Source organism: Papio anubis, chromosome X, assembly GCF_008728515.1.
Source record: "Papio anubis isolate 15944 chromosome X, Panubis1.0, whole genome shotgun sequence".
Lineage (NCBI taxonomy): Eukaryota > Metazoa > Chordata > Mammalia > Primates > Cercopithecidae > Papio > Papio anubis.
The window spans coordinates 45,672,662-45,688,510 of NC_044996.1; the positions used below are offsets into that span (position 1 = coordinate 45,672,662).

At 44.4% G+C, this 15,849-nt stretch overlaps 1 protein-coding gene across 6 annotated transcripts in view; it reads right to left on the reverse strand.

Annotated features, from left to right (window-relative positions):
* The window catches only part of MID2 (midline 2), a 100,596-nt gene extending 93,586 nt beyond the window's left edge, over window positions 1–7,010 (reverse strand). For 3 of the 6 annotated variants that reach the window (XM_021932507.2, XM_021932511.2, XM_021932512.2), the window contains exon 1: window positions 6,192–6,768. In XM_021932507.2, coding sequence (XP_021788199.1) covers window positions 6,192–6,195 — 4 coding nt within the window. In that variant the 5' untranslated portion in view covers window positions 6,196–6,768. Of the gene's footprint in view, window positions 1–832; window positions 3,583–6,191; window positions 6,769–6,825 lie in introns of those variants that run through there. The other 3 variants (XM_021932510.2, XM_021932508.2, XM_021932509.2) reach the window with 3 other exon arrangements.
* Between the last annotated feature and the right edge of the window lie 8,839 nt (window positions 7,011–15,849).

Sequence of the window (15,849 nt, forward strand, 5' to 3'; positions counted from 1 at the left end):
CCTGGTTGTAGTCCTGGATCTAAACCAAATTAGCTGAGCAATCCTAGGTACATTTAAACTCTTTGGGTCACAGTTTTTTCATCTATCAAATGAAAAATACCTGCCCTGCCCATCTCACGGGCTATTGTGAGGATCAGATGAGGATAAAATAAAAGTATTAGTTTACTTTACAAATACAGGTATTCTCATCATACATTCATAGATTATAGATACAAAGCAAATTATTAAGAAAAGCCAAAAATGTTTGGAAATTCATCCCAAACACATGGTTGACATAATGGCAGACAATCACACTCCTCCACAAGACTTCTAGAAGATCATGGGACTGATAGTGGTATTTGTTATGCTCATGTCTTCCCTTTTACACTGGGATCCCCACCCCTCTCCAAGTGAAGGGCTATCTCTCTTCTTTTCTCTTAAGCTTTCATCCTGCACAGGGGTAACTCAGAACTGGAGGCTGATTACCGACCGGCAGACAGCACCAGAGCCAGTTCCTGTCTAATAGGTTATTAAAGCCTACTTAATACTTTATAGTACATGGAATTAATGTATGTTATTTTCAATAATTAGTTTTTAAATCCAAATGTTGAGTGTTTTATACAAAATAGTCATCATATAAACATTAAAATGAGTATCAAAATAGCAGAACTAGAAATCCTAGAGCTGCTACAAACACAAAAGGTTAATCCAAGTAACCAACAAACAGATTTGCCAAGGTAACACATGAAAATTGACAGGAATCCTAAACACAATTCATGACACCTTTATCTTAATGCAGATTACACTAGCAGTTGCAGGGTTGAGGAACAAATGGAGAACAAACTTAATTTACCTGTGACTGCTGGTACAGCTTTCCATCTCCTCTAGGATTGCTTTTCTTAACCTCTGTTACCTAACGAAATATTTGTAAGTTTTTAAATGTTCAGTGGTTCACCTGGACAGGCAGTCATCTGCACAATAAAATTGGCAATATATGTATGTAGGACATGTTATTGAATGTTAGGCTGAGAGGATCCCAAGTTCAGGTCAGAAACAAGGGACAGAGAACAGAGGCCTATTTGAAATCAAGCTTCTACTTCCCTGGGAACCACATGGATCCTAGCAACACTGAACAAAGGGCTATAGACAAAGTGATCAAGGATCTGGACCGTAAACCATTTTTCTATCTCTGTGCTGTATATATTAAGACACTTCACTGTCATGAATTAGTATTGTCTGCCATGCCCATACATTATGCTCCTATCCAGGAAAATTGGAAATACTGGGATTTCATGTTTCAGGATGATTTCAGATTGTATGATGGGTTTGTTATCAGATTGTCTGGTCTCTGTAAGACGATGATCCAGAGACTGAGGATGCTGTTCATCAACCAGCGGAGTCTGACCTAAGGGAAAGAAGCTGAGACAATGCCCAAGGTCAGGCAGACAGAGCTCTGCAGGGAGACCAGAACCCAAGTAGGATAACGCTTACAAATGATACTTTGCCAACCCACTTAGGCTGAACCAGCATCCTAGAGTGTATTCAGGTGAATCCCACAAGGAAAAGGAAATAATGGGATACTGGCACATTACTCAAAATCCTTCTGCCACCCACACTTTAAACATCTTATACTATCTAGTATTCTCAGTAATTTATAGAATTTCTAAAAGAAAACTCAGCATCTGGGAGACTCATCATCAAAAGGATTATATCTGCCTATGGTCATAAAGAAGGGGAAGACAGAAAGAGAGAAACAAATAGAAACAGCCACAGACTACCTAAGCCCACAGAAAACTCTTAGCAGAGTTTTAATACATGAAAGTGGAGAAAGGAACATATTTAATATATTGATCCATGGATGAGAAGGTAAATAAAAAGTAGATTAGCCATCTGCACAAGAAGATAATTACAGCTGGAATTTCTTGTCTCAACACCACCCATCTGGTCTTCTCACTTGCTAGTATGACCCAATACACTGGTTGAGAAACACTTTTCTAGTCTCTTCTGTAGACTGCTTAGTGATGAACACAATATTTTTTGAGAGACCTGAAGTACAGATGTTAGTGCAACACCATCTTGGTACCAAAATTTCATTCATCAAAATGTAAATAATTTTGAATTATCCAACACTGTTGTATATCCAGTATCAACATGCTACATCTCATATTTTGATGATGCAATGTTCTAAGTCAAGACACCCAGCTTAATGAGTAAAGAGTACTTCATGAACACAGAGCTTCATTCTCACCTTTGTGCCAAAGAGAGGACAAAAACTTAATGCTAAATGGAAACGGAGCACCCCCTGGCCTCTATTAGCAGCCAAGCCCCATAGCCCAACAGCAAGGATATTATCAAGATTCATGAAGATTGAATAACAGACACACACAAGACCAAGCAGGTACTTCCAAGAGCAGCCATTTGGGACATATTCTGTGCCCACAGCTCTGTCTTCACCCTTTTAAGAGCTCTATGTCCCTGTTCCAAAAGACAGAGCTTGAGTTCTATGGGATAGAATGAGAAGACAACATTCTTTCCTCTTCTCCAAGCCAATGGGGTTTGCTGAGTGATGAAGACAGACATACTCCTTGTGTAGTTCCCTTGTCAATTATTGTGGTGTCAGCAGATTTTATGGGAGGAAGGATGAAGGAATGGACAGGCTCACTACTCAGAGCAATATTTGGATGCAATTGTGAGACTCCACTGGCACTACTTTAGGATCTGCAAGTTGAAGCAAGTTGCCCTGCTCTTAGGTAAGGGATTAACTAAATCAATTTTATCTAAATCAATTTGCACCGTTGAGATGATATGTTCATAAAGCAACCAAGTCACTCTGATTTACAGGAGTACTTCCCAGAGGTGGCCTTGCAAGGTACAACATGCCAGATGAGAATTCTAGTAGTCATGAAAACAAATAAGAGGGACACGACCACCCTTTCATGTCCCTAGCCTCTACCCATGTCCTGCACAGCCCCTCCGTGACCTAATCCTGGAGCTGCAAGTATGGAGTTTGGCCTGGAACAGGCAGGAGGCCAAAATACTGGGCTAAATCTGGGGCCTCAGCCCAATCAGCAGAGGTCCTCTGCACATTACAGGTGCTTAATATTGTTGACTCTGCTACTAGGTGATAATTATGCTTATATAGCCATTCCCCAAATTATTTATGCCACTTTTCATTAGAAACTAACAAACTGCCCTTATATAGGCTAAAAATGGGTGAGGTTATGTCTTCAAATTAGTCTGACTCAGATTGTTAGGTTAGAGTGCATTAGATATGATTCAAGCCCCAACTTAAATGATCATTATTACTCTGTATGCCTAGTTGTATGTATGTTTTCATTCAGTTGAACATGTATTGGAGACAAAACAGATTTAGGACCTAAGTACAATGATAAGATTTGACTCTGGGGGTGGGAGGCTAATAATGCTAAAGTAAGATTTTCAGTAAGCTAAGATTCCTACTTACACCCAGTCAATCCACTAACTCAGTAAAAGGTAAAGGAAGTGCTTTCTTTGAAAAGTATAATGTTGGCCGGCTGTGGTGGTTCGCACCTGTAATCCCAACACTTGGCTTTGGCAGGTGGATCCCTTAAGCTCAGGAGTTTGAGACCAGACTGGGAAACATGGTGAATCCTGTCTCTACAAAAAATTCAAAAATTAGCTAGGTGTGATGGTGTGTGCCTATAGTCCCAGCTACTAGGGAAGCTGAGATGGGAGAATTGCTTGAGCCAGAGAAGTCAAGACTGCAGCAAGCCATGATCACGCCACTGCACTCCAGCCTGGGTGACACAGCGAGACTTCATCTCAAAGGGGAAAAAAAATTATAATGCCGAGGGTTTACAGAACCCTTTCATCTTCAAAGGACCAAGTCAAGACTAACAATACCCAGTACACAATATTATAGCTTTTACACAAGTGCACCAACTAAGAAAGAAAAGTCATAGGAATGTCCTAAAGCCATAAGCCAATGTAACATCAGATTTGGGATGAACTCTGATCTTCTTGACTCCTGGACCTGTGTTTTAACCACTGCATTAGCTATTCTTGCATTGCCTTAAAGAAATACCTGAAACTGGGTAGTTTATAAATAAAAGAAGTAGGCTGGGCATTGTGGCTCTTGCCTATAATCCCAGCACTTGGTGAGGCCCTCAGATCGCTTGACCTCAGGAGTTTGAGACCAGCCTGAGCAATATGTCAAAACCCCATCTCTACAAAAAATACAAAAATTAGCTGGGTGTGGTGGCATGCACCTGTGGTCCCAACTACTCAAGATGCTGAGATAGAAGGATTGCTTAAGCCCGAGGCAAGACCCCTTTCCCAAAAAAAAAAAAAAAAAAAACAGAAAAGAAAAGAAAAAAAGAAAAGAGGTTTAATTGGGTCACAGTTCTGCAGGCTGTACAGGAAGTGTGATGCCAGCATCTGCTTCTGAGGAGGACTCAGGAAGCTTACAATCATGGAGGGAGGCAAATGGGGTGCAGGAGATTCTCACATGGTGTGAGCAGAAGCAAGGGAGAAAGAGAGCTGGGGGGAAGTGCCACACGCTTTTAAACAACCAGATCTCAGGAGAGATTACTCACTATCACAAGGACTCACAGTCAACCAAGGTGATGGTGCTAAACCATTCATGAGAAATCTGCCCTCATGATCCAGTCACCTCCCATCAGGCCCCGCCTCAACACTGGGGATTACATTTGTACATAAGATTTGGGCAGGGATAAATATCCAAACTTTATCAAACACATGAATCAAGTTGTGAGGAGCAATCAGGAGAAATCTAATTCACATTATATACCCATGTTAAGTTCATTGATTGGGCAGGAATATATAAAAATAGCAAAGACAGTTTCTCCCTCAGTACAGTCATGAGAGGAGACAGACAGGGGGATGTGAGTGTCGGGGGGGGGTGGGGAGGGGGAAGCTAACCATCTGGGGTAGAATGAAACCACTCCCCAAACAGAAGAAAAGTAGGGGAGGAGAACTCCCTATTCAGCAACTCCCTTCTATTGGAATATTGCCAGAGAACTGATTAGAGTACTGGGACGGAGCAGAATGGGGTTAAAGGCAGCCCTTCTGGCCCAAGTTGAGAATCAGAGGGATCAACCCACACACAGTACTTCTCTATTTAGTTTCCAATATATTCCTTTATAAGGGCTCATCCTCAGAGACACACAACCATCACCATCTATCCGCCCCACACTCAGAAATCCTCAAAAGGCAAAGTGGTTGAAGAAGTAAGATGCAGCATGGCTGGGAGGCTGGGAGGGCACAGGTTGATGGGGAAAGCCTGGGGTCCAAGGCGCTCTAGTGGGGGATTTCCATAGTCATGTAAGTGTTGTGACATAGGAAGGTGAGTGATCATGAAAACGGTAGGGGACAGTGGAAGAGAGAGAGAAAGTAAAGAGTAAAACGACTCCAGGATTTCAATTTCTTGCTCTAAGAAGCAATACTTCTGAAAAATAATGTGCAACACACGAAGTGCTAAGTAACCTAAACCTTATCATCACCAGTAATATTTCTGTAAATCTACTCTGCCGTTATTTACTTAATTCTTACAAGGCAGGAATGGAAAATCCCCACTCTCCCTGGTTGCGTCGCAGTCTGTCCTGTGGACATATGTAAGTTTTCCCTCTCCCCCACAGAGCTGGTTTCACAGCTAGGCCAGAAATAAGGAACCATCCAGACGGAGACTCGAGGATCGCTCCCCTGGCAGAAAAGGGATTAAGTTTCACCGGGCCTCCCCGCCGGCAGGGCGTCCGCAGCCACGCCGGCTGCTGCGACAGCACCGCCCGGCAGACGGCCGGCCACGCCGGGGACTAAGAGGCTGCCGGCTGCGGGAGCGTGGGAAGGCGGCCGTGCCTTTTCCCAGACTCGCACCCAGGCGCCGGAGGATTCGCTCGACTGCCCGCGCCCGGCCCGGCCCGGCTACGCAGAGGCCTCGGCCGCCCCCGCCCCGCACCCCGGAGTGCAAACTCTGTCCCAGGAGGGCAGTGGCAGGAACCCGAGCCCCAACAGCATGACTGGGAGCCAGAGCTGATCTGGGGCCCCCGTCGCCGTCTCGAGCCTCGCGGGCCCCATCACCCTGCCCCGCCGAGCCCGAGAGCCCTCGGCTAACGCCGGGCCCCGGCGGCACCTGAAAAGCGGCCGGAGCCAGGGCCGAGCCCTGCGAGGGCGACGACGCTCGACCTCCAGGGCCGCGGCGAGGGGGCGCGTTTTACCCATAGCGTTCCCAGGTGCCAGCCATCTCCTCTGCTCGCTCGAGGGCGCTGGGCGCTCGTCTGCCTCCGCAGCGGGCTAGCTCGGGCTCCGGCGCGAGCTCCAGGGCCCCGGTCGCCGCCGCCGCCGCCGCCACCACTCTAGGCCGCCGCCCGCCTTCGCTGCAGCTGCCGCTACCGTCGCCGACGCCGCGCAGCAGCCGGGATCCGCCAGCCCGCGCGCCCCGCAGGGGATAGCACGGCGGCCTCGATGCTACCGCGGCTGGGTCTCCCGAGCTAAAGTTAAGAGTTTTCGCCCCTCAGTCCAGGGGCAGCACCATGACACCACGGCAGCACCACACTGTCATTTCCGCCGCCGCAGAGGAAAAAAAAAGGCAATCCCTTCCAAAAGGGAGGCGGAGTGGGGGCAAACGGGGTTGGGGCTGACACCCCAAGGGAGCACTGGGAAGGGCCAAAGAAGAAGGGGCGCTCGGACACCTTCCCAGGCTCACCTTCCGCCGCCCCCGCCACTCCCAGCTCCCCCAGCCCTTCCTCTGGAGGCACGTTTACATGTCTTCTCCCCTGGCAGGAGTGACCGGAGAAACCTGAGCAAGCAAAGGCAGCCGGTGGGTGGGGCTCGGGTTACTACTGTACCTACCAGCTGATTCCAGCAGCCTTTTCTCCAGCGCCCTGTCATCTTGAAGGAAGACACAGAGAGAGGGACCCGGGCGGGTGTGTGTGTGTGTATGTGTGTGTTGTGTGTGTGTGTGTGTGAGTGAGTGACAGAGCGACAGAGAGAGCAGAATGTGTGTGAAATGCAGAAGGAAGACTATGGCTAAACTCTTCTCCCACTCCCCACTCCTCTGTCCCCCAGCCCCACAAACCCCAGGTTAGAACAAGGAAGAGGCCTTTGCAACCGGTAATAAGAAGAGAGTGCCCGGGTCCACCGCACAGATCCTCTCCATGAAGCTGCTCTATGCAAAGTTAACTACAGAGTAAAACAAAAATAGTGGAGGAGATAGAAAAGGGCAGACAATTGAAGGAAACCCAACCCCTCTTTCTTTTTACAAAGAGAGAATGGCTGTGTTTTATTGGCCTCGGGCAGAAGTTGTGGAGGTGGATTAAAGCCATCAAAAGAAAAAAAAAAAAAGCAGGATTTTTCTTGTACCTTCAAATTGTTGACCAGTAAAACAAGAGGGTCGTTACCACAAGGACAATGAGGCAGATGCTAGCTATCCAGGTATTCCAGGTCCCTAATAAGCTAATTGGTCCATTTGGAATCCAGCATCCTCCCATTGGTCTGGAGTGACCCCCACTCAAAAGGTGGATGGGAGAGGGAAAGAGCAGGAAGCCCCATAAGAGACTGTTTCTAACTTGGGGCAAAAAGAGAGAACAAGGGGAAAGAAATGAGAAAATGAGAGGACCTGCCCCAGCGCGCGCGCGCGCGCACACACACACACACACACACACACGCCTCCCATCATTGTGCATAAGAACAAGCCCAGAAAAATTGAGGTATCTCTTGGTATATCCCTTCAGGGAACCAATAGTAATCAGTCAACACTCCTGTGAAACAATGTGCTAGAGATCACTGAGGTGGAAACCAAGGCAAAAATCACAACCAGGCTGCCCTGATGAAAGTCTGGCCCCGGCCGGGCGCGGTGGCTCAAGCCTGTAATCCCAGCACTTTGGGAGGCCGAGACGGGCGGATCATGAGGTCAGGAGATCGAGACCATCCTGGCTAACACAGTGAAACACCGTCTCTACTAAAAAATACAAAAAAACTAGCCAGGTGAGGTGGCGGGCGCCTGTAGTCCCAGCTACTCGGGAGGCTGAGGCAGGAGAATGGCGTGAACCCAGGAGGCGGAGCTTGCAGTGAGCTGAGATCCGGCCACTGCACTCCAGCCTGGGCGGCAGAGCGAGACTCCGTCTCAAAAAAAAAAAAAAAAAAAAAAAGTCTGGCCCCTAAGAGAAGTAAAAGTTAGTGAGGAACACCTAAAGTCCAGGCAACAAAAGCAAAAATAGGTAAATGGGACCATAAAACTTACAAACATTTGCACAGGAAAGGACTCAATCAACAGAGTGAAAAAGCAACCTACAAAATGGTAGAAAACATTTGCAAACCATATATCGGATAATGTGCTAATATCCAGAATGTATAAAGAACTTGTATAGATATACAAGTGGCCAACAGGCATATGCAAAGATGATCAACATCACTAATTGTCAGGGAAATGCAAGTCAAACCCCAATGAAATATCATTTCACATCCATTAGGATGGTCACTATAAAAATAAAAATTAAAAAATTAAAAAAAAAAAAAACAGAAGAAAATACAGCAAGGTGTGGTTCACACTTGTAATTCCAGCTACTCAGGAGGGGATGCTAAGGCAAGAGAGTCACTTGAGGCCAGGAGTTAGAGATCAGCCTGGGTAACATGAAGAGAACGTGTCTACAAAAAATAAAATTAGAACAGAAAATAATAAGTGTTAACAAGGTTGTGGAGAAATTGGAACCCTTGAACACCATTGTAAAATGGTACAGACACTACCCAAGGGAATGTAAACTGGTGTAGCTGCTATGGAAAATAGGATGGAGGTTCCTCAAAAAATTAAAAATAGAACTGCTATATGATTAAACAATCTCACTTCCAGGTATATTGCCAAGCAAATAGAAAACAGGATCTCAAAAAGATACTGGCAAACCCATGCTTATAGCAGCATCATCCAAGGGGTAGAAGCAAATTTAATGTCCATCAAGGGATGAATGGATAAAGAAAATATGGTATATACACACAAGGACATATTATTCAGCTTTAAAAAAAGAAGGAAATACTGTCACATGTTACAAAGTTGATGAACCTTGAGGACATTATGCTAAGTGAAATAAGCCAGTCACAAAAAGTCAAATATTCCATGATTCTACTTATATGACTGTCTAAAATAGTCAACTCATAGAAACAGAAAGTAGAATGCTGGTTGTCAGGGACTGCGAGGAGGGAAAAGGAAAGAGTTGTTCAGTGGGTGTGGAATTTCAGTCATGCAGGATGAGGGGGATGTTCTGGGGATCTGTTGCACAACAATGTGCATGTGGTTGACAATATTGTACTGTACACTTGAAAATTGTTGGAAGGATGAAGTTTATGTTATGTGGTTTTTGGCACAAAAATTATTTTTTTAAAAGTTAATGAGTCAGAAGTCTGCTGAACCCAGCCTAATAGAAGAGGGGATAAATAAGCTATGTAGCCATTAAAATAATTATATATATGCATATGTATGATACACACACACATATATATATAAGAATCTCAGATATTATGAAATGAAAAAAGCAACATGCAGAACTGAGTATGATTTCTTACTATTCGCGTAAAGAAGCAGGCAGGTATATGTCTATGAATGCTTGTATGAGCATAGACTCTTCTGAAAGATACCTAAGAAACTGGTTACACTGGTTGCCTGGGGGTCAAGCATAGGAGGAAGTATTTAACATTGCATATGCTCTTTTGTATTGTTTAAGTTTTTTATAATGTTCATGTATTACCTTTTCAAAAACAATTATGAGCAAGGAGCCTGGAGACAGAAAGTAAAGTGGAGGTCACCAGGAACTGAAGGGAGAGGAAATGAGGAATTATTATTTAAAGAATACAGAATTTCTGATTGGGATGATGAAATAATTCTGAAAATAGTATTATGCAACATTGTGAATGTACTTAATGCCACTGAATTTTACACTCAAAAATAGTTAAAATAGTAACTCTTGGCTGGGTGCAATGGCTCACGCCTGTAATCCCAGCACTTTGGGAGGCCGAGGCAGGCGGATCACAAGGTCAGGAGATCGAGACCATCCTGGTCAACACGATAAAACCCCGTCTCTACTAAAAATACAAAAATTAGCTGGGCGTGGTAGTGTGTGCCTGTAATTCCAGCTACTAGGGAAGCTAAGGCAGGAGAATTGCTTGAACCAGGGAGATGGAGGCTGCAGTGAGCCGAGATCACACCACTGCGCTCCAGCCTGGTGACAGAGTAGGACTCTGTCTCCAAAAAAAAAAGATAAATCTTATTTTATGTATATTTACCACCATAGAACAAATCAAAAAAATAAAAGGAGGAGGTCTACAGAACAAGTACAGATTATTCTATTTTGTAAGAAAACAGATATAGTCTGGACACAATGGCCCATGCCTGTAATCCTAGCACTTTGAGAAGCCAAGATGGGAGGATTACTTGAGCACAGAAGTTCGAGACCAGCCTGGGCAACATAGTGAGAACGTGTGTCTTTTTATTTTTACAAAAAAATAAAAATAAAAAAAGAAAACAGACACATATATATATGTCGGCAAATGCATAGAAAAGAACCTATAAGGGGCCGGGCACAGTGGCTCACTCCTGCAATCCCAGCACTTTGGGAGGCCGAGAGCAGCACAGAGCCCAGTCTGTTCCAGAAGGAAAACCACAAAAGGATGGTTTTGTTGTGTAAGAGATTCTGCAGAAGGGGACCTTCCTACTAGTTGTCTGAAATCCAGAGGTTGACCAAAGGCTTTTCTAACCAGAAGTTCCAGACCAGCCTGGCCAACACAGCGAAACTTTGTCTCTACTAAAAATACAAAAACTAGCTGGGCATGGTGGTGGGCACCTGTAATCCCAGCTATTTGATAGGCTGAAGCACGAGATTCATTTGAACCCGGGAGACGGAGGTTGCAGTGAGCCGAGATCACACCATTGCACGATTGCACTCCAGCCTGGGCAAGAGAGTGAGATTCTGCCTCAAAAAAAGAAAAGAAAAGAACCTGTAAGGAGCATCCTGTAAACAGTGTGGGCCTGGAATTGGGGTGGGTGTTTGAAAGGATATTTCCATTTCGATTCTACTTATTTTTTAACTGTTTGAATATTCTGCAATGACACTTTCTTTTGTAGTTTGAAAAAAAAATTTAAGGTATGTCTCCAAAAAGAAGTTGAACCCAAAGTTCAGTCAGAAGTCAATTGATCTCTAAAAATTCTTCAATCTCACTTTGTGTGATCTCCACAGAGAGCTGGAGAGTTTTCTAAAAATGTGAAGAAGTGATCTCTTTCATTATGGACATACCTGAACAAAGCAAGCTAGCTCTTAGCAAAACAGGCAGTAAAGAAGATTTGCTTTTACTGACCTTAACCGTCCATTAGAAATCATCTTAGCCTTCACTTGTTAGCAGTCTCCCTTTCACCTGAGCTGCCAATGCTTTCAAACTAGTCTCTAGCTTACCAGAGCTCTATACTGAGCTCCAGAACCCTATCTTCCCTCTCCAAGCATCAGTCCATGTTCTGGACATTTCCTTTCCCTTGTCAAAACTTAACTACTTCTGGCTCCTTTTCACAAAGGACCTTACTAAATGATTAAGGAATTCAATCAACCAATTTTAGCTAACTGTTAATAGCTTCATTTGTCTCCCTATTAGTAGATAATATTTTAATTTTAACACAGGCCTTCAATGTATTAATTCAAAGGAATGACTAATAGCGTATGTGGGTGGGGATGATGGGGTGGGGAGGGGAGATTTTGCTAATCATATCACATAAGCAGCTGCTTTGAAAATATCCCCACTTTCACTGGTTTTATGCAAATTGCTCACTGTAAATTTATGAAAAGTAAATGTTTTGTGTCTGGCAGGAGATGCAAAATTGCCTGGGAGTATGTCATGAAATTATGTGTTTATAATTATTTAATGGTTACCTTTGTATATAACATATGTTGATCCTATTAACAAAATAAATCTGACTCATGAGAAAAAAAAAGACACTTGACAGATTCAGCTTGAGGTGTTTTAATTGGATTAATCTGAAGCAGGCTAACTGTACCACAGACCGACAATATGAAAGGGACAGCTCATGGGCTGCTTTTTCCTGCTAAGAATGTTGGGAGGGTATTGGAGGAACGGCTCCAGATACTTTCTACAGAGAGCGGCACAGAGCCCAGTCTGTTCCAGAAGGAAAACCACAAAAGGATGGTTTTGTTGTGTAAGAGATTCTGCAGAAGGGGACCTTCGTACTACACTCAAAAGAAGCAGCTAGTTGTCTGAAATCCAGAGGTTGACCAAAGGCTTTTCTAACCAGGGGCTTTTAACAGGATGGTGAGAAGAAAAGCACTTTTGCCATGGACTCATCAATAGGACATTGTTCTAAAACTAGTTGTGAATAAGCCCTCTAGGCTGCTTAAGAGAGAGTGGTTTAAAAGAAATATGTCCCCAGTATGAAGAAATGGCATGCCCCTGTGTATTAGGCTATTTTGGCATTGCTACAAAGAAATACCCAAGACTGGGTAATTCATCAAGAAATGAGGTTTAATTGGCTACAGTTCCACAGGCTGTACAGGAAGCATGATGCCGGCATCTGCTTGGCCTCAAAAAACTTACAATCATGGCAAAAAGCAAAAGGGAAGAGAGGCATCTCACATGGTTGGAAGCAGGAGGAAGACAGAGTGAAGAGGGAGGTGCCACACACTTTTAAAGCACCAGGTCTCATGAGAACTCGTTATCATGAGGGCAGTACAATGCAAGGGATGGTGATAAAGTATTCATGAAGGATCCACTCCCATGATCCAATCACCTTTTACCAGGCCCCCCTGTCAACATTGGGGATTACAATTTGATACAAGATTCAAGTGGGGCACAGATTCAAACTGTATCATTCTGCCCCCTGGCCCCACCCAAATCTCATGTCCTTCTCACATTACAAGATATAATCAATTATGCCTTCCCAACAGCACCCCAAAGTCTTAACTCATTCCAGCATTTACTCAAAAGTCCAAAGTCCAAAGTCTCGTCTGGAATAAGGCTAGTCCCTTTCACTTCTGAGTCTGTAAAATCAAAAACAAGTTAGTTACTTCCAAGATACAATGGGGTTACAGGCATTGGGTAAATGCTCCCATTCCAAAAGGGAAAAATTAGTCAAAAGAAAGGGGCTACAGGCTCCGTGCAAGTCTGAAACCCAGCAAGGTTCTCATTAAATCTTAAAGCTCCAAAATAATCTCCTTGGACTCTACATCTTACATCCAGTGCACACTGATGCAAGGGGTGAGCTGTCAAGGTCTTGAGCAGCCCCACCCCTGTGGCTTTGCAGGGTTCAGTCCCTGTGACTTCTCTCAAGGGTTGGCATTGAGTGCCTGTGGCTTTTCCAGGAGCAGGGTGCAAGTTGTCAATGAATCTATGATTCTGGGAGCTGGAGGATGGTGGCCCTGTTCTCACAGCTCCATTAGGGAGTACCCCAGTGAGGACTCTGTGTTGGAGATCCAACCCCACATTTCCCCTCTACACTGCCCTAGGAGAAGTTTTCCATGAGAGCTCTGCCTCTGTATCATGCTTCTGCCTGGACAGCTAGGCTTCTCCATACAGCCTTTGAAATCTAGACAGAGGTGCTCAAGCCTCAACTCTTGCATTCTGTGCACCACAAGCTTAACACTGTGTGGAAGCCACCAGGGCTTACAGCTTGCACCCTCTGAAGCAGTGACCTGAGCTGTACTTGGACCCCTCTAACCACAGCTGGAGATGGAGCAGCTAAGATGCAGGGAGCAGTGTCCCAAGGCTGTGCAGGGCAGCGGGGGCCCTGGCCCTGATCCAGGAAACCATTTAGTCCTTCTAGGCCTCTGGGCCTGAGATGGGAGTGACTGCTGTTCAGTTCTCTGAAATAACTTCAAGGCCTTCTTCCCATTATCTTGGCAATGGGCAGTTGCCTTCCTTTTAGTTATGCAAATTTCTGCAGCTTGCTTGAATTCCTCCCTTGGAAATGAGTTTTTCTTTTCTACCACATGGCCAGGCTGCAAATTTTCCAAACTTTTATGCTCTGCTTCCCTTTTAAATGTAAGTTCCAGTTCCAGGTCATTTATTTGCTGGTTGTTAGAGGCAGCCAGGCCACATCTTGAACACTTTGCTTCTTAGAAATTTCTTCTGCCAGATACCCTAAATCATCTCTTTCAAGTTCAAAGTTCCACAGATCCCTAGGGCAGGAGCGCAATACAGCCAATTGCTTTGCTGAGGCATAACAAAAGTGATCTTTGCTCTAGTTCCCAATAAGTTCCTCATTTCCATCTGAGACCTCACCAGCCTGGCCACTTCTGTGCATATCACTGTCAGCATTTGGGTCACAACCATTCAACAAGTCTCTAGGAAGTTCCAAATTCTCCCTCATCTTCCTGTCTTCTACTGAGCCCTCCACAGTCTTCCAACCTCTTCCTATTACCCAGTTCCAAAGTCTCTTCTATATTTTCAGGTATCTTTGTTGAAATGCCCCACTCTTTGGTACCAACTTTCTGTATTAGGCCATTGTTGCATTGCTATAAAGAAATACCTATGACTGGGGAAATCAGACATCTCATATGGTGGGAGTAGGAGGAAGAGAGAGCAAACAGGGAAGTGCCATACACTTTTAAAGGACCAGATTTCACGAGAGCTCGCTATTGTGAGGACAGTACAATGGGGGAGATGGTGCTAAACTATTCATGAAGGATCCACTCTTATTATCCAATCACCTCCCACCAGGCCCCACCTCCAACACTGAGGATTACATTTCGACATGAGATTTGGTGGGGCCACAGATTCAAACCATATCACCCTGCTATTTTTTAGTCTTCTTTGATCTATATTTTGCTATTGCCTTTATCTATTTTGAACTTACCTGAATTACATTTGTTATAATAAACATGTATGTTGGATAACTATATTACATTGGTAAACACTTTTCTGGAGTTTTAATGTGTCTTCAACCTAAACCTTACAGCTGGCCATGCCTTCCTAACCAGCAGCACCCGGTCACTTAGAATCTGGCTTTCATGATTCTACATCCTGCTGGTTTTCCTCTCATCTCACTGCCTATTCCTCTGGTTCTGTTGCTTCCTCCTCCTGCTCTTCTATTGTACCCGTGAAGGTTAATGTGCCTCAGGACTTAGTCCTTGACTCTCGTCTCCATCTACACTCACTTCCTAGGTGACCTCCTCTAGTCCCATGATTTTAAGTATAATCCATAAGCTTATGGATCCCAATTTTACCTTTTTAGCTCAGATTTCTCCCTTGGGTCCAGACTTGCATATCTACCTATTTTACATCTCCACCTGACTATCACACAGACAGTACTAACTTAATGCAACCAAAACAGAACTCTTGGTTTCTATTCCTCTCCATTTCAGTAAATGGCACCATCCAACTGCCTAAGCCAGATACTGGGATGTCCTTGACACCTTACTCTCCCCAGTGTCCAACATTCAATACATCATTGAGTCTTATTTTGGTCTCTCCACTTCCACTTCCAATCAGTAATGCAGCCAAAGTAATCTTTTCAAATGGAAAGCTGATCATTTTATCCTCATCCCCTGATTGAAACCCTTCAGTTTCAATCAGTAAACTGCAATTAGAGTAAAATTCAAATTATTTAATGTGGTCTATAAGACCTGGCATTAGCTGGTCCTTGCCTCCCTCTCTGAACTCATCCTATTCCACTCTCACCCTTGCTCACTACAATCCAAACACACTAGCCTTCTGACATCCCTTGAACCATGTCATGATCCTGGCTACCCCAAGAAGTTTACATGTTCTTTTCCTTCTGCTGGAGTGCTCTTCCTTCTGATCTTCTCATGGCTATCTAGTGCATTCTCTCAGGTTATACACATCACCTTCTCAGAGAAGCCTTCCCTAACCACCCTATATAAAGTAACCCTT